The sequence below is a fragment of the Sminthopsis crassicaudata genome, chromosome 2 (genome assembly GCF_048593235.1).
Source record: "Sminthopsis crassicaudata isolate SCR6 chromosome 2, ASM4859323v1, whole genome shotgun sequence".
In the NCBI taxonomy this organism is placed as follows: domain Eukaryota; kingdom Metazoa; phylum Chordata; class Mammalia; order Dasyuromorphia; family Dasyuridae; genus Sminthopsis; species Sminthopsis crassicaudata.
Window position 1 is genome coordinate 565,317,354 of NC_133618.1, and position 16,780 is coordinate 565,334,133.

General features: G+C 40.4%; 2 protein-coding genes across 3 annotated transcripts; one reads left to right on the forward strand and one right to left on the reverse strand.

Moving 5' to 3' along the window:
* Window positions 1–3,819: 3,819 nt before the first annotated feature.
* MRPL46 (mitochondrial ribosomal protein L46) lies at window positions 3,820–9,927 on the reverse strand. The gene is made up of 4 exons (XM_074295110.1): window positions 9,658–9,927; window positions 6,588–6,789; window positions 5,467–5,640; window positions 3,820–4,203 (listed from the first exon to the last, which is right to left on the reverse strand). The coding sequence occupies exons 1-4, from the start codon at window positions 9,892–9,894 to the stop codon at window positions 3,953–3,955; spliced, it is 864 nt and encodes a 287-aa protein (XP_074151211.1). The 5' UTR covers window positions 9,895–9,927; the 3' UTR covers window positions 3,820–3,952.
* Window positions 9,928–10,162: 235 nt separating this feature from the next.
* Window positions 10,163–16,190, forward strand: MRPS11 (mitochondrial ribosomal protein S11). 2 transcript variants are annotated; one of them, XM_074295111.1, is made up of 6 exons: window positions 10,163–10,317; window positions 10,463–10,588; window positions 11,828–11,926; window positions 14,524–14,653; window positions 15,381–15,446; window positions 15,781–16,190. In XM_074295111.1, exons 1-6 carry the CDS (start codon window positions 10,250–10,252, stop codon window positions 15,886–15,888), a joined length of 597 nt encoding a protein of 198 aa, XP_074151212.1. In that variant the 5' UTR covers window positions 10,163–10,249; the 3' UTR covers window positions 15,889–16,190. The 2 variants fall into 2 exon arrangements, with proteins under 2 accessions (XP_074151212.1, XP_074151213.1); XM_074295112.1 differs by lacking the exon at window positions 15,381–15,446.
* Window positions 16,191–16,780: the final 590 nt, after the last annotated feature.

Sequence of the window (16,780 nt, forward strand, 5' to 3'; positions counted from 1 at the left end):
ATTAGAAGGCTAGACAAAAAGTAATAAGATCCTGAAAGAAGATATAGTACTAGCATGAATTCAGAAAGAATAAATATGAGAGGGTATTTTGGAGATACAGTCCACAGGACTTAGCAAATGATTGAATATAAATAGTGAAAGAGGGAAAAGTTAAAATTGGCTTTATTTTTGATGGGTTGATTTTAAATGATTATTTAGGGGATATCTGGCAGGTCATTAAAAATACACAGGTAGTATTCTGAGGACAGGTTAGAGCTGAATATACAAATATGGTAATTATTTACTTGGGAGGTAATCATTTACTTGGAGGTAATAATTGAAGTCATATTGCAAAGTATGAATCATTAACATTCCCTTTTAACACTTTCTATGTTTTAGGAAAACTGCTCTATTGTATATTTCTTATATGTGTATATTTCCTATATGTGACATTTGATCTTCTTTTCTGTACATTAATAGAGGCTGTCCCCCATATTGGAAATGATCATCCTAATTCCGTTCAAAACTTTTTACATGGGCCTTTCCCTGACTTCCTTCCCCCATTATTAATATTCTAAACCCCCTGAAATTACTTTGAATGTTTTGGATTTACTTATGTCCCTTTTCCCAATAAAATGTAAGATCCTTGAGGGCAAGAATTATTTTTATTTTTGTCTTTATATTTCCAATATTTACTTAATTAACTAAATTGAAAAGAATATACAGAAAAATAAGATGATTAAGAACAAAGCTTTGGGAGACATAGGGGATAACAAAAAGATGAGCCAGAGAAGGCAAGATGAAACAAGACAGATGAAAGAAGTAGGAGAGAAAAGGAAAGAGGTAACATCAAGGATAAGAGTAGTCAGTGTCAACTGTAGTAATAGTCAAGGAGAATGAATTCTGAGAAAAAGCCATTTGGATTTGACATAAAGAAGTCAAAATGATTTGGGGAAGAGAGTAATTTCAGTAGAACAGTGGGGATAGAAGCCAATTTCAGGGAATTGAGGAGTTTCTGGGTTGTAAAGAAATGGAGACAGAAAGCAGTTTCTTGAAACTTACCTACAAAGCAGAAAGCTCAAGGACGGCAGCTTGAGGGGATAAGGTCAGGAAGAGGTTTTCAGCCTACCTAGGATAGAGGGAAGCTAGGAGAGGGAGAAAAGATTATTATCAGAGAAAGGTCCTAGAGAAAATGGGAAAGAATAAGATCAAGGGTAGAAACAGAAAAGGTTAGCCTTGCCAACTAAGGGCATATCATCTCTTGAAATCAAAGAGAAGGAAAATGGGTAAAAACATGAAATTTTTAAATTAAGGAATATGGGAGATAAAGAATCCTTAATTTCAGGAGTACACGCTCATATGCTAAGAGGAAGGGTTAGAAAGTGTAATGAAGGACTTGACAAAAAATTTGGAGTTACTACTGTGAAAAATGTAACAGGAAGTCAATCAGAGCTGAATTAAAAGATCGCCTTACAATGATCTTTTACAGTAACAAGAGCACAAGTTAGATTAAAAAGCGTGAATTTGTAATAGACTCAGTTAGAACTTACTCCAACAGGGCTCAGCAGCTCAGGAATAAGAACCAAGTAGATCAATGATAGATTTATAACAAAAGGCTGGAGATTAGTAAGGCAGGAACAACAGAATGACAAGAAGGAAAGGATTTCAAAAGTGAGGATAGTAAATTCTTGAAATAGCTGACTATCAAAATTGAAGAGAAATGATTAAAGCCAGAAAAGGAGTTATAAACTGGGAGAAGGGGGAAGGAAAGATTGGGGAAAGATGCAAATGAAAAGGTAGAAGGCCGTATTTTACAGAGAAGTATTATCAGCGTTTATCAGAATCTTAGAGAAAGAATTATTTTACATAATTTTAAGGTATGGCCATCCCTATGGATGGATATGAAAGTTAAGGAAGGAGAGGCTAATGTAAGAATAGTGAAGTCACCAAGGGTTTGGAAAATTGTAAACCAGGTGCTGAAATCATTGAGGAAGGAGGCATAGAAAAGAATTCAGACAAGGTGATAATGATGCTTTTGTAACAGTGTTATAATTTATTCACTACTGTCACAGAGGAGGTCATATGCAAATCCAAATGAAAGAGAGGATTCCTTTGGATAGTAAGGTTCTTCAAATGTTACTGTGCTGGCCACACCAAGCCTCAGGATATTACAAGGTCAACTTATTGAAATCCATGGTTGCTCAAATTACTGACATTAAAAAAAAAAAAAAAACTCATGAAAGAAAAAACAAATGGATGGGGGGAAAAAAAAATCTATTGTTTAGAACATGCTATGCTGTTGGAATGCCAAATGGATAGTGCTGATATAACTTATCAATATCAATATATGAATATCTGTGTGACAGCAACTGCAGAGGAACACTTAGGTTGGGCCTAGAATTAACTAGAAGGAAGACAGTGAGCTAGATGCCATTTGGGAAATTGTCATGGCTTGATGTAATGGAGCACAACTGTAATCACAGCTACCAGGAAACTAAAGCTGGCAGATCTCCTGATACTGAATCCCCAGAAGCAAGGGGATACCGGACTGCTAATGGAAGAACAAGCCAGATATCAGAAACAAAGCAGGTCCCAGCTCCTGTGCCAATTAGTGGAACTGGGTCTGTGAGTGGACCCTTGTACTTCAAGCCTGGGCAAAATAGGGAAACCCAATCTTAGAAGAATTTTTTTAAAAATAGAAATTAATTGTTGGGTTTTGTTGTTGTTGTTGTTTTTTAACAATTCCAAGCTGCTCCTCAGCACAGAAATCTACCTTTTTAATACAAATATTCTCCTAATAATGCTATTTTGGAATGACACACTATCTAAAGAATTAAAGTTAGGTAACTTAAAGATCAAAAGAAAGACACAGAAAGGGTATAAATATACTTCAGTATATCTTCAAAGGAAACCAATGTGCAAGAAAAGGCCTAAGGTACATTACTTAGGAAATATATTATAAGAAAAAAAGCAGAGAAAAAAAGCTAATCATGAGGGTGAGTGAAGGAGAAGGGACAGACAGTGCCCATCTATATTTACAAAATGTAAAGCTGAAAAGAAGACCTTTAGCACATTGCATAGATCTATGAATGAATGAATGAATGACCAATTATTTATTTTCCATGGAGGAAAAGAATCACACACAATAAGGCATGGCTAGGTTGTAATCCAATTTGGACAACATTGTCTCTTCAAGGAGATAATGATCTATTAAATATCAAAGCATTTAGGTTCTACTATAATCCTATAAATTATGAGACGAAGTGGTAATAACATAAAGGAAGGAATTTGCCTTATTTTCCTATGGGCATTACTGTTTGGGGGCAATCTTGCTGGGAGAGCTCTCTCTGTTCCAAATCATATTGTATATCATCAAGTATGCCAGACTAGAAGTCTAAAGTACTTGGTTTTACTCCTAGTTTATCTATATTAAACAAGCCATGAAGGTACGTGGCCAATAAAAAGTTCTAAATGTACTGAAAGGGCTATTACTTCCTTTATGCCTCTAGCAAATGGCACTAAATTGTAACACTTCTCTATCAAGGACAGTTAAGAAGCTGCATTTAGTCCTAATTTTCTCATTGGCCAACAAACTTTCACAAAAATGAAACTTCTTTTACCTAGCTTATGCTTGTAGAATCATAAGTTAAATTAATAAATATCTAACATATACAAGTAATTGTTTTAGATAGTCTTCTATCCATCCCTTCTTGTTTCTAATAAGTAAAACGATTTTATGTGTAACATCCTATGTAACCCCCAGTTAGTTATCAGCTTGGAAAAGAGGGAGCTACCCAAAAAATAGCAAGTTATAAAATCCCATAGTACTCAAATTCCAAATAAGCTCAGACAAAGATAAGAAACTGGTTTATTTGTCAATGCTAAGCTTATTTCATGATGATTCACACATGTCAACAGTCACACGTCCTCTTGCCCATAGTCCAAGTGTCTGTTCTGAGGACAATCGTGTCTATCAGATGTCCATAAAAAATCTCCTAACCTGTGCCAAATATTTTGGTTTCAGGTAGTCACCTAGTTCCTCCTTGGTGACCCAAACATGGTTGTCCTTATTCCTGGCTTGGGAGAGATCTCCATTTTGTAGTAAAGCTTTGAAAAAGAACACTTTGGCTCCTATGTTGTTCTCTGTCCGAAAAGCCTGAGGAAACTTAAACTTGTAATAACCACAGGGTGCGTTTCCTAGGAATTTGGCTTCCATACTATTTTCTGAAGAGAGACAAAACAGAAATAAGAGTTAAATTCCCCTATAAGATCTCAGAACCAATATCATATGCAAACAGAAGAGACTTGTCTCTGTGGATGTCCCCCAGGCATCTTCCTAATAGAACTCAACTTAACCAAAGAAAATGATAGAAACTATACAAAAAAGTTGGGAATGTGTTCCCTCTGCAAATAGATTATGTATGCTGTTTCTATACTTTTAAGAAGCCTCTTATTTTTATTCTATAAATTTGTAATCAATGGGTAAATATTTAGGTCAATCTGGAAATTAGTTTCCATGACACTTACCACAAATGCCTGAAAGTATACTATTTCTCACTAAATTACTCAATTTAATGTTATGAGCCACAACTATCAATACTAAAAGCCATCAATATAACTAAAAATAATACTAGGTTAAGGAATAAGTAGATCTAGGTTTTAAATTCAATTGTTACAGATTTGCTGAAGGCTACTTACAGTATATTATTAATAATATTTAGTAGTTACAGAATAAAAGTTAATTTTTTTTTATAAAGTAAGTAGGCTAAATATATTGACCCTTTCCTTTTAGAGATTGAGGAGCAATAGGCTGAGTAAATAGCAAGCATGAAATTTTATTGTAAAATTGAATTCTTTCATGGCAGATACCAACTTTCAAACAGAATGCCTTAAAGCTAAGGATAGAAGACATTGAAGCTGAAATTAGGAAGGGCTTATATTAGTAGCAACTAGTTCCTGTGCCAAAGAAAACTAGCCCCATGCCTTCTCTGAAATATGAGCCAAGAGTTACTAGTTCTTACATAAAAGAAAATATGGGCAGTGTCTATGTGACTATGGGACTCTATCTGCAAAGTTATGTGACTGGGTTATGTGATACTGTCTGTGGGAAAAAATAGGGTAGTAACCATGATGAGCCAGTGATTAAGAATCCTGTGGATTCATTCCACAGAATGTAAGAATAAAAAAAATTAGCACCTTGATGATCCCAGTATTGAGACTAAGACAGAAATGAACAAGAGACTGGACTATTACTTGCCTAAAATCAAAGAATATGAGAATTGAAAAGAACCTTTGTCATCTAATCATCAAGGCGGGGAAGAGGGTGAAGAGAAGTATACCATTGCACCCAGTTAATTCTTCCCTAGGCTTTCTTAGCCAATATTTTTAATAAAACAGCCCACAACCAGAGTGAAAGAGAGATCTAACTCTTTAACTGTAAGCCAGAAACAGGACACTAAGAACCATAAATGGAAGAGAACTACTTACGTGAGAGAATAGCAAGAACCCGCTCAGCAGTTTCACGCAGAGTCTCCCCAACCTGCCATTCTGCATGTGGTAGTATCCATGTTTCCTGATCTCCTATTTTTTCTTTGACCAAAAGTACCAGGTTTTGATCTAACTTCCTTTGCAATGAGGTTCGGTCATTTTTTTGATCAGCTTCTATAAGGCAAAGGAAGAAACAGAATTGTGATTTGCCAGGACAGAGCAAAATTAGAGATCAATGATGCTCAAAAACAATTTTTTAAATGTATGTTCCCATGATTGTACTAGATGCATAAGAAATATAAGGAAGAGATGTGTTCCTTGTTCCAAGGGACCTCACAATTGAATTTACAATACCAATCCTTCCCTCTCACTATCCTTTTTTCATAGCTCTATTCAGGTACTTAGGGACACCAAAACTAAGAAAAATAAAACAAAGAGCTGGGACTCCCACCTTCAAATGCTTTGATCTATTTGGAAGAGAGATACTGACAGCACTTTAAATATTACTATTTTATCATTTTAGACATCATCACTGATCTCAGACATGAAAGATTTTTTTGTTTTTCCCAAATTCTTGATCCACAAAAATAAGAACATTATGAATCACCTCTTCCTAGTTTCTTCAAGAGGTATTTTTAGAGAAACAGAAAGGATTAATGATAACTTATCAATTAGTTCCCACAATATTTTCACTTCATGCTTATGACATTTGCCATATTAATTCAAATAAAGGCTTTATGCCAAAAATGAGATTTTCTGAAAAGAAACATATAGGTAGGCAGGCAATGAAAGATAACATTTATTATAAAGTGCACTAATGTTGTTTTTTTGTTTTGTTTTGCTGAGGCAATTGGGGTTAAGTGACTTGTCCAGGATCATGCAGCTAGGCAGTGTTAAGTGTCTGAGGTCACATTTGAACTCGGGTCCTCCTGACTTCAGGGCTGGTGCTCTACCCACTGCGCCACCTAGCTGCCCCCTACTTTTTTTAAACAAGCTAGATTTGAGAAATTAATATAGCCTATATTCAGATGATAATATTACTTGAGGTTTAAACATAACTATTAATTTAGAAATCAGAATGCATCCTTTTCTTTCCATTAACCCAAAATAACTTCACAAACCTGTTACCCGAGGATGAGGTTTGAATTGCAAGAATGTCTGCTCCCATGTGTCTTCCAAATCTTGTGTTAACAAAATTTCTTTTTCGTCATCATCATCATCATCATCAGAGTCATAAAGGTCAGCTTTCTTCCTCTCCAGTTTCCGTATTTCTTCCAAGGCACGCATCTCATGGTCTGAATATCGGCTTTTTTCTACCTCAATCTGGGAAGGATGGACAAGGGGGAAAAATTAAAATTACGGAACATCCCACAGTTCCAAAAGTTTATTTCTGCGGTCAGAAGGATACACCTGAGCCAGGAAAATTACCAAAATAGTGTATAAAAATGTAGGAAGATACTTGAAAGATGGCCCAAATATAAAAATGTTGCCCTATGATATGATCAAGAATTATATGATACTCAATGTCTGGCAAAAGGTGATGACTACTGCCTAGGTTAAGAATTCCCTCGAATCAAAAACTGGGGCAACGTATGAATCCTATTTCTGTCACCATTCTTCCAGTCTTTCAGGCTCAGAACCTTGGTATTACCCTCAAATTCTCATGCTACCTCTTGCCATATATCCAATGAGTTGATAAATCTTACCATTTTTACCTTCACAGTTCTCACAACCATATCCCTAATTCATACAATCATCAACCTAGACACTGATAAACCTAACACTTAACCCTTCTATCTTGGTGTATCACACTCGGGCTGCTTCAGGTCCCTCCCTACTTTAATCCATCCTCCATACAGATGTCCAGATGATTTTACTTTAAGAAGATCTGACATACATAAATGCCAATGGCTCCCTGTTCCTTCTAGTTTCAAATGCAAACTCTTCTGTTTGGTTTTTAAAGCCCCTCATAACTTGGCCCCGACCTGTCTTGCCAATATCATTATATCTTACTCCCCTTCCTGCACACAATGATACAGCCCAGATGGCCTCGATTCCCCTCATTCCATCCCTGTACAGAGCACATACAGAGCACATTCCATGTATGGAAAATGGAATGTGCTCTGTATTCCCCTCCCTCTCATCTCTACTCTTTCAAACATCGCTCAAGCACCACTTTCTACACAGAAGCCTCTCCCGATCCCAACTCTTTGTGCCTCCCTCCCAAACTCGCTTTTGTTTGCTGGATTTTTGTTGTCGTTGTTGTTTAAACTAACACTTGTACATATTGTTTCCCTTTACAGAATATAAGGTCCTGGCCTTAAGAACAGGGATTGTTTCCCTTTTTGCCTTCACACCCTCAGTCTTAGTGGTGCCTAACACACAGTAGGTTCTTTAAAAATGCGTGCTGACTAAGCCAACCTCTCTTATGCCTGTGTGAGGCACATAACTCTGTAAACTTAATATGCTCGCGCACCTACGAAGGGCAAGTACGTTCATTATTGTAACCTGTTCCAGCTCTGTCAAGCAGATGACACCACTTTCCTTCCGGTTGGGAAGGAAATCCATTTGGCTATTCCTTCATGAAGGAGTGGAGCACGGATTGACATGGAGAATTGTGACACAAGGCAGAAAAAAGTTAAACGTCATCAAAATCTTTTGAGGGATGGGAAAAATGGGAATCACATAAACGGGTTTGACAAAGTTCAACAGCCCTGGCACTGGAAGCTATGGGCCCTAGAAGGTCCCTTCTAGAGTTGGGGGTTACAACAAGGGCCGGTACAAAGAGTGCAGGAATCTTGTGAGTCTGACGCTGACTCACTGAGCACAGAACTTCCTACCTCTTTTAGCGTCAGCTTCCTCCTCTGTAAAACAGGAACAATTCTTTAATATCTACCCCAGAAAGTTAGTCAGGAAAAAGAGCTTTACACAGTGCAAAGAACTCTATGAAGTGTTACTCCATTTATTGAACATTTCAGAGTTGACAGGACTTTTTTTTCCTGTAAATCATCACACCTGAGCCTCACACCAAGAAAGCCTGTACAAAAGGAAGATCAGTCAGTAGACTTGAAATCTGGAAACCTGGGCTTACAATATTACGTCTAACTGATGCTTGTGTATCTATTCTCTCAGAACCTCAAGCCTTTTGCCTACAAAATACTCGACTTGAAATTTCAGGGTTTCAGGGAAAGCACCTGAAACCTGAGGAAGCGTGGGCTAAGTGTACAGCTCCGTGTGGCTTACTTTATTTCAGACACAACTGAGGGGGCTGAGCCAGCAGGTCAATAAGGTCACTTCCGGTGCTAAATCCAGGCATTCTGACTCATCACTGGTACAAAGCGAGCTTCCCACAGCCCCATCTCCGTTCTGGTCCACAGTTTAAACTACTGTGCAGAGCCGGGGACTTAACTAGTCCTTTAAGAAACTTATCCTCTAACGTGTTTGGGAGAATAATCTGGCACATGGTAAGTGAGTTTAACGTTGGAAAATAGGTAAGATGGAGGATTTCAGCTGGAAGGAGACATCAGAAGTGAGCCCACTCCGAAAGTTTCCTTGCACAAACTTTTATAGAGGAAACTATACAAATGTATACAAATAGGTACATGAAAATGACATACAAAGTTACAGACAGGCTGCAGGACAGGGGAAGAGGTAGAGTTAATGAAAGCCTGTATGAAGCGGTAGCGCCTGCGCTGTACTTTGAAGGAAGCTCGGGATTCGGCTGGACCAAGGCGAGGAGGAAGGGCGTGTTCCTAGACTGACGATCAGAAACGGCAGGGACCACCAGGCCAAACAACAGCACTTAGATGGCTACTTTACGTTTTGCAGAGCGCTTTACCTAAGTTAACTCAATTGATCCTTACAACAACCCTAGAAGTTAACGCTATTATTATCCCCATTTGACAGAACAAGAAACTGGCAGGATAAAGTTGAATGAGTTGCCCGGGATCCCCGGAAGTGTCTGGAGCAGCATTCGAACTCAGGTCTCCCGGTCTCCAAGTGCTCTTAACTGCAGCGCCACCTAGCTTTCCAAGCACGTACTTAACAAAAGTGGAACCTCAGGCCCAGGTGGGTTTTAAGTGGCTTGGCCAAGGTCACACGCTCGTGCGCCTCTGACCAGGCCTCCACAGGATTCGTCCGGGGCCGCCGGGGTGCAGGGGCAGAGGCGCCCCCGGAGAAGCCGGGCCCTACCTGCTGCAGCAGTTCGGCCATCTCCACCTGCAGAGGGGTCAGAGGCTGCGAGATAACCGGAGGCCTCTGCAGACACAACGCGCCCAGTAGGCGCCACGGAGACCTGCCGCTCGGGGCGGCCGCGCTCCTGCCAGGGGCAGCGGCCGCGGCTGCTGCTGCACAAAGCGTCCGCGGGCGCCACGGCCGCCCCAAGCCTCGCGCCGCACCGTACAACACCCTCCTCAAGGGGGCCGCCATCTTCCCGCTCTCCCACAATCCACGGCGCCGCGTTTTTCCCACAAGACACCGCGTGTAAGAAGATGCGAAAAGTTTTGACTTTTCCCTTAGGACAAACTATTTCAATAAGGAGGGAGGGGAGTGCGATTCCTAGTGAGTCTGTGATTTTGCAGTTAACAAAAGAACATTTGTGGACTGATTTTACTCACAGTTCTTATAGTTTTATTAGAAAATAAGCAGCTAGATCCAGCAGCCAGAGAGCGGACAAATAATAATTGAGTTTCTATCCTTTCCCCTCCCCGCTGCACGTGGTGCCGGCGGAGCTCCGCCCACACCGGGAGTCTCGGGGCAAACAGCCCGGAGCTCCGCTTGGGCCATGCAAGTCTTGAGGAGCGCGGGCCGGCGCTTCTTCTCACCCCTGCGGACCTGGACGCACACTTTGGGGTAAGCGCTGTCCGCGCCCCCCATCCCAGAGCGCCTCGGTGCGCTCTCATTTCTTTCCGGAGGCGGGAGCGGGAGCGGGAGCGGGGACTGATGGGGGTGAGGAGAGGGGCCGACCCCGGGCTCATCGGCCTCCCTTTCTCCACAGGGCCCGGAACGATGCTCCGGCAGGTGCCGTCCACACGGACTCGCGGAGGCTCCAGGAGGCTGTGGAGAAGACAGCTGTGGAGACAGAAGTAGAGCCGGAGAGCGCCCAGAAACTCAGCAAGTTCAGGTGAGACCGACCCCCAGGGGCCCTTTACAGAAAGCCCGTCACTGACCCACTGCTTTAAGGGAAAAGCGGGTTAGGCACCAGAACTTCGTCAGAACCACTGCCCCGTTGTGTCTGTACGAGGGGGAGGGGTCAAGCCGAATGCAGTCAGGGTCAGGGCCGAGACCGCGGTGAAAAGTCTGACGCTGCCTACTGGTAACCACCTTCTGACCTTGGAGAGACCCTGCGTGACCTCTAAGGCCTCTTCTGGCGCGGGGCTTCGGAATCCGCCGGTCAGAAACCTGTGTTAGGCATCGGCTGTGTGCCAGGCTGGGCAAGCCTGAGGTTACAAAGTAATCAGACTGTAACCCTGCTCAGTCTGATGAGGGAGGCAGCATGTAAGCAACTCCGAGCAGTAGGACATGGAACAAATTAGAAAACTCCACAATGAGAAGGCACTAGAATCCAGGAAGGGCTTCGCGTTAAAGCGGAATATTAGTTGAGAAATAAGGAAGCCGGGAAGTGGACGAGAAAGGAGCAGCCCCTGAGACAGTCAGGAAATAGCAGCATTCTCCCCAGGAGGGAGACTAGAGGATGAGGAGAATCTGGAAGTCCAAAGTCTGGTAACAGCCGGGAGGGGAGGCTGAGGGAGGCAGGAATGGGCTCCCAACCTCTGCTGCCCTCCCCTGACATGGAAGTCTGGGAGGGCCTGAGGGGAAGGGTAAAGAATTCTGTTCTGGCCTGGTGAGTTAAAAATGTGCAATGGACTGTTGGGATTGGGATGCTAGACTCAGCCGGGAGGTTGGGGCGGAGCAGGTGGGTTTGAGAAGAAGCATCAGCATAGAGACAAGAACCGAATCTATGAGAACTGATGAGATTGGGGAGAGAAGAGGGTCCAGGACAAAGGCCTGTGGGACATCCAGCTTAGTGGGTGAGACTTGTGAAGAGCCAGCAAAGGAGATGATCAGTCTGGGAGAACAGAGCCCGGAGGGAGAAGGTCATGAGTACCTTAAACTAGAAGTCTCTTACGTAGAATGTCTCTGGTTTCCCTGTTAGTTTACTGTGTTTCTTTAGCCAAAAAAGTTATCTTTCTGTATAGACAGTTTCTCTGTCTATAATTGTTGTTTATTATCTGGGGCAGAGTAAGAATAAATCAGATAGTGGCAGTAAAACTTTTTAAAGGCTTTACAAGTTTTCAGTAATGGATGCATGCAAGCTTTTGTAGAGATGAGTACTTTAAATGAGTTTCTGCTTTTTTTATAGCATTTTTCCTCCAGTCCCGGACCAAGAGAGCTCCTTGACATGGGGAGGCAAGAAATATGAAGAAATCCCAATAGCTCACATTAAAGCAACGTATAACAAGTAAGAAAGAAACACCCCAAGCTAGAGTGTGCCTTCTCACCTGAATCAGAGTTTGTCTAGGGTGTAGCCCATTTTGTAACTCCAGCAATGTATCATTGTACTCATTAAATTCCCTCTAGAATTCAGCACATTAAGTGTGAAATATCCAGTAGGCAATCAGTGAGATTGGGGCTGGATACATAGATCTGGGAATCATCTGAAACCTGAAAAAATAAGGAGATTACAGAGACTGGGGAAGGTTGGGATTGGGGGAAGAGATAGAGAATCAGGCCTTTGAGATACAAGAGAGTAAGGAGTGCTCAAATAAAGAGGGATGCCATGAAGTCCCAGGAAGGAGAGAATGTTTATTTGAAGAATGTGGTCAGCAGTACTGCCTGCAGCAGGAATTAGTAGGATTGAGAAAAAACCATCACGTGTGTGAGTGAAGATCACTGGGTATTTGAGAGAGCAGTTTCAGTTGAGTGCTGAGATCAAAAGGCAGATTGCAGAGGATTGAGGAATAAAGGGAAAAGGAAGCAGAGGTAGCAAGTGTCAATTGCAGAATATGTCAAATGATAGCTTGAAGGATATTAGGGTTTGGTAAAGGTTTTTAAGGTAAGTGTGTGTTTGGGCATGTTGGAAGGCAGTGGGAAAGGAACCTCTTGATAGAATGAATAGAGCACTTGTTTGGGAGGGAGAGGACAAATGCCATATGCTGACAGTTGCTCCTTGTTTGGTGACTTGGTCAATTTCTCCCTCTCTGGGCTTGGGTTTCTGACGAGAGATTCTAATGATTTTCCAGCTCTAAACTAATAATCCCAAAAGGATCACTTAAAATGTCTGAATGGTCAGTGAAATAGGGATAAATAAGTCACTGTTGAATTTATTGGTATAGGCAACTAAAGATTATTTGTGGGAAAAATTTCAGCACTAACAGTGCTCTTTCCACCAAAGGAAGCTATCTGCAGTACCACCCATTGATACACACCTTTATTTTATCTTTTTTATCCCTGTGGGCTGCTATTTATGATTTTCAGAAAATAATGAGTGAAATACAGCCTCTTTTCTTTTTTAATCCACAATTACCAAAGTTAAATCTAAATTCTATTTAGGCTTTCTTATATACTGTAATCCAGTGGTGTTAAGTCAAAAAAGAAACAGAAACCACTAAACCATACATAAAGATCCTGCAGTGTTCATATTGATTTCTAAAACCATATATTAATATTATTGTATTTTTATTTATTTTAAGTATTTTCCAATTACATTTTAATCTAGTTACCATTACACTGAGACATGGCTGTTGTGAGCCATATCTTTGACGCCGCTTGATGTAGTGCATACAGTTGTAAACTTGGAGTCGGGAAGATCTGGGTTCAAATATTTCTGTGATTCTGTGGCCAAAGGCATGTTACCCTCTCTGAACCTGATATTTAACTGATCAATGTAAGATTCAAATCGGATACTGTCTGTAAAATACTTTGCAATATTAGCTGCTGTTTATCATCTTGTAAATAAGTTACGCGTTTAAAGTTATTTAATGTAAAATATATGTTCCAATAAAATAGAATTATTTGACATTCCTCAAATCTGTTTTCCCACCTTAGTGCTTTTGCTCACATATTTCCTTATGCCTGGAATGCCACTCATTTCTCATCATGCCCTGTGAAATTCTGTTTTCAAAAATCCAGCTCAAATATAATTTTCTCTATGAAAATTTCCCCTAATAACTCCAACTAGAAATGATTGCTTCCTACTCAAAACTCACATGCATTTATATGTTACTTCATACTGTGAGGGAAAGCATGATATGGCAGAAAGATCATCCTTGGAGTTGAGAAGACCTAGGTTGATGGGTTGTGCCTAATCTATACATTGTAACAGTGGGACCATTTAAAATTTTAAGGGATAGAACATTGTTGATTTTTATTAACAAAGAGTTTCTATACACTGATGAAATCATAGATCTAGACTAGACAGTCTAGACTAAAAAAAAACCTTTGTTTTACATTTATTCTGTGTGCTTGTCTTATATCATACTATGTTGTAAATGCCATTAAGATCACAAAGACTATATCTTAATTCTTTTTTTTTTTTTTTAAAGCACCTTGTACTAAGAAATCATTAAATATTGAATGAATTTTAAAAAGTGTTCTTAAATAATTGTCCAAATAAAATCTGTAAGAGAGAAAATAATGTGCTGCTTTTACCATGTCTAGCCAGTTTCCAATTGGACACTCCTGCTTTTAGGACCCTTTGACTTCGTTGACTAAAAAAGTGGAATTTTGGCTTAGCAGTTGTTGCTAGGTGACACAGTAAAAGAGTACTGGGCCTGAAGTTAGGAAAACAAACTCAGGAAAACCTAAACTCAGATTAGATCTCAGAAACTTACAAGTTTTATGACCCTGGGAAAGCATCCACCTGCTTTAAATCTGTTCATCTGTTAAATGGGATAATAGAGCCAATTCCCTGGATTGCTATGAGGATAAAATGAGATCATATTTGTAAAACCTTTGCAAATCTTGAAGCACTATATAAATGCTAGTTATTGTGGTTTTAGATGAGCTTCTTATTAGAAGACATCGTTTTGACATCTGCTCGTTGGTTTCTTTTCCTAGCACACACATACAGGTGGTCTCTCCAAGGAATGAGCCACTTGCCCGAACATCTTGTGGCACTGAAGGGTTCAGAAATGCAAAAAAGGCCACAGGGATTGCAGCACAAACTGCAGGCATTGCTGCAGCAGTGGTAAGAACTTTTCCTGTTTGGGATCCTTGTTATTTTCTAGCTTACAACTCTTACCATTCTAGAGAATTCCCACTTAACCATAAATCCAAAAATGTTACAATATCTGTCAATATTCCCTAGCATGGAGGTAGTTGGGAGACAGTTAGTGCTTTATTTAGTGCAAGGAATGCCTTCTGCCTTTCACTCGTAATGAAGTCTAGGGAGACAAAATCTATTCCTTGACACAACGTCATAGCAGAGATTTAGGCCATCGTAGATTTAAAAAGGAAAGTTTCCTCTCTTCAATAACCAGGGGCTATCTAAGATAGTCCTTAAAGCCAGGGTCTAGAGCTCAACATATCTTCCCTTAGAGGAAGTCTGAGGGCTCTTTTAAGACTTCCACTGGGTGGCAGTGCTGTTATTTCCAGGAAGTGTCAGCATCATCCATAGGAAAGGAAGGCAGAATCACTTGAATTCTGCTCTGGTTTCTATAAGTTGTCCTTCCTCTCACTTTCTATCCTCAGTAACTCCTTACCCCTTCCCTCTCTGTGGATCACATTGAATGCTCAGGATCCCCTCTACATTACAGGTTCCCTAATTAAGAATCACAATGCTCTCCATCTACCTGCAGCTTCTGCCCTTGTTTGTATAATTGGCCCTGATACAGGGCCAAAATATACCAATGCATAATCTATTGCTAGAGACTTAAATTAATTATAGGAGACCTGATGATTTGTTTCTTCTCTAGAAAGCAGCATCGAAGGGAGTGATGCATGTCAGAGTGGTGGTGAAAGGCCTGGGACCAGGGCGTTTTGTAAGTGTCTAGCTGTATTCATTGTTTTTCAGTAATAGGATTTGCTTTCCAGAGCTGAGAGCAGGAGCCTGAGGAGAAACTTTAGAAAAGTTCGTTTTCTGAGTCTAGCGGTTTTCTTCTGTGAGCAGCTCAGCTCCGCCCTTCAGCAGTACTTAAATTGTAGACTTAAGTTAAACACTGATGGCAGTGGGTTTGGGGATAAGGAAATTCAAAGGGACATGAAGCATCCAGTCCTTGCCAGTAATCCCATTTAGTATTTATGCTCTTTAAAAATATAGGATATGACTCCTTAATCTTGTACTACTCTACTCAGACCTTCCTTTTGTACTTTCAGTCTGCTATCAAGGGGTTGACCATGGGAGGTCTGGACGTGATTTCAATCACAGACAATACCCCCATTCCACACAATGGTTGCCGTCCCAAAAAAGTCCGAAGGCTGTGAAGTTGACTGTCTGAGACCTAGTTCCACCTTTAGATTTACTTCAGAACAATACAGAGCTGTTCCCCACTGGACAAAACTCAGCAGAACTCGTTAAAGATAAGTCAGAGATTGGACTAAGGAGCAAAAATGAGGTGATGTCCTCCTGTGTGTAAGGATGTATATACAAGTACACACTTTGTATTCAAAAACTATGCAGTGTTCATTACTGTGATGCAATGCCTCTTTTGGACAGGAGGGGGTGCTACAGGTACACTTCTGGTGAGCTTTGTCTACCTTGACAAAATAAACTGCATTTCACCATGCTCTTTGTCATCTGTCATTATTTGGAGTGTGTGGCTTTCTGCGAGTCATCAAAATACTGATTGTGGATGGAGGGATTGCCATAAAAGGATATGTGTAAAATACAAATGTTAGAATTTCTTATAGTCAGTGTTTGGTTTACTAAGCCAGTGCCATAAGTAGTAATACTGCAGCAGTACAACTTTTTGTGTAATGCCTGAGAGAACTTGTCTCCTCACCACAAATATAGTTCAGTTTTGGAATATTTTGCTATTTATGGGGAATCTTTAGAATTCAGCATTATGAATTATGTTTACAATGGCTATGTTTATAAGGGAGAATACCAAGGGACTTAGTACAGCATTATAAAACACCAAGATTAGAGGACCCAAACAAAGGAGAAGGAATTGCTAGGCTGAGTCAAATAGATTGATCTCAGGGGATGTCATAAAAGTTGTGGGAAAAAGAAAGATAAGGGAGTGATGAGTGAAGCTAGGATGAGCCAATTCAAAGTAGAAGAAATTGTACTGGTTTTCCTAGTTCTTTGAACAGTCAGCTAAGACCAAAAAATCAAAAAACCACTGTGAAAGGAATAAGATTCACTTAATGCTAG

What these genes read in the sequence shown, in the direction of transcription:
- MRPL46 (XM_074295110.1), bottom strand. Translation starts at nt 9,894, where the DNA reads ATGGCGGCCCCCTTGAGGAGGGTGTTGTACGGTGCGGCGCGAGGCTTG. An exon ending in TGGCCGAACTGCTGCAGCAG is followed by an intron (nt 6,790 to 9,657) that starts GTAGGGCCCGGC and finishes CATCCTTCCCAG; the next exon opens with ATTGAGGTAGAAAAAAGCCG. An exon ending in GGTTCTTGCTATTCTCTCAC is followed by an intron (nt 4,204 to 5,466) that starts GTAAGTAGTTCT and finishes GTCTCTCTTCAG; the next exon opens with AAAATAGTATGGAAGCCAAA.
- MRPS11 (XM_074295111.1), top strand. Translation starts at nt 10,250, where the DNA reads ATGCAAGTCTTGAGGAGCGCGGGCCGGCGCTTCTTCTCACCCCTGCGG. An exon ending in ACCTGGACGCACACTTTGGG is followed by an intron (nt 10,318 to 10,462) that starts GTAAGCGCTGTC and finishes CTTTCTCCACAG; the next exon opens with GGCCCGGAACGATGCTCCGG. An exon ending in GCCTGGGACCAGGGCGTTTT is followed by an intron (nt 15,447 to 15,780) that starts GTAAGTGTCTAG and finishes TTGTACTTTCAG; the next exon opens with TCTGCTATCAAGGGGTTGAC.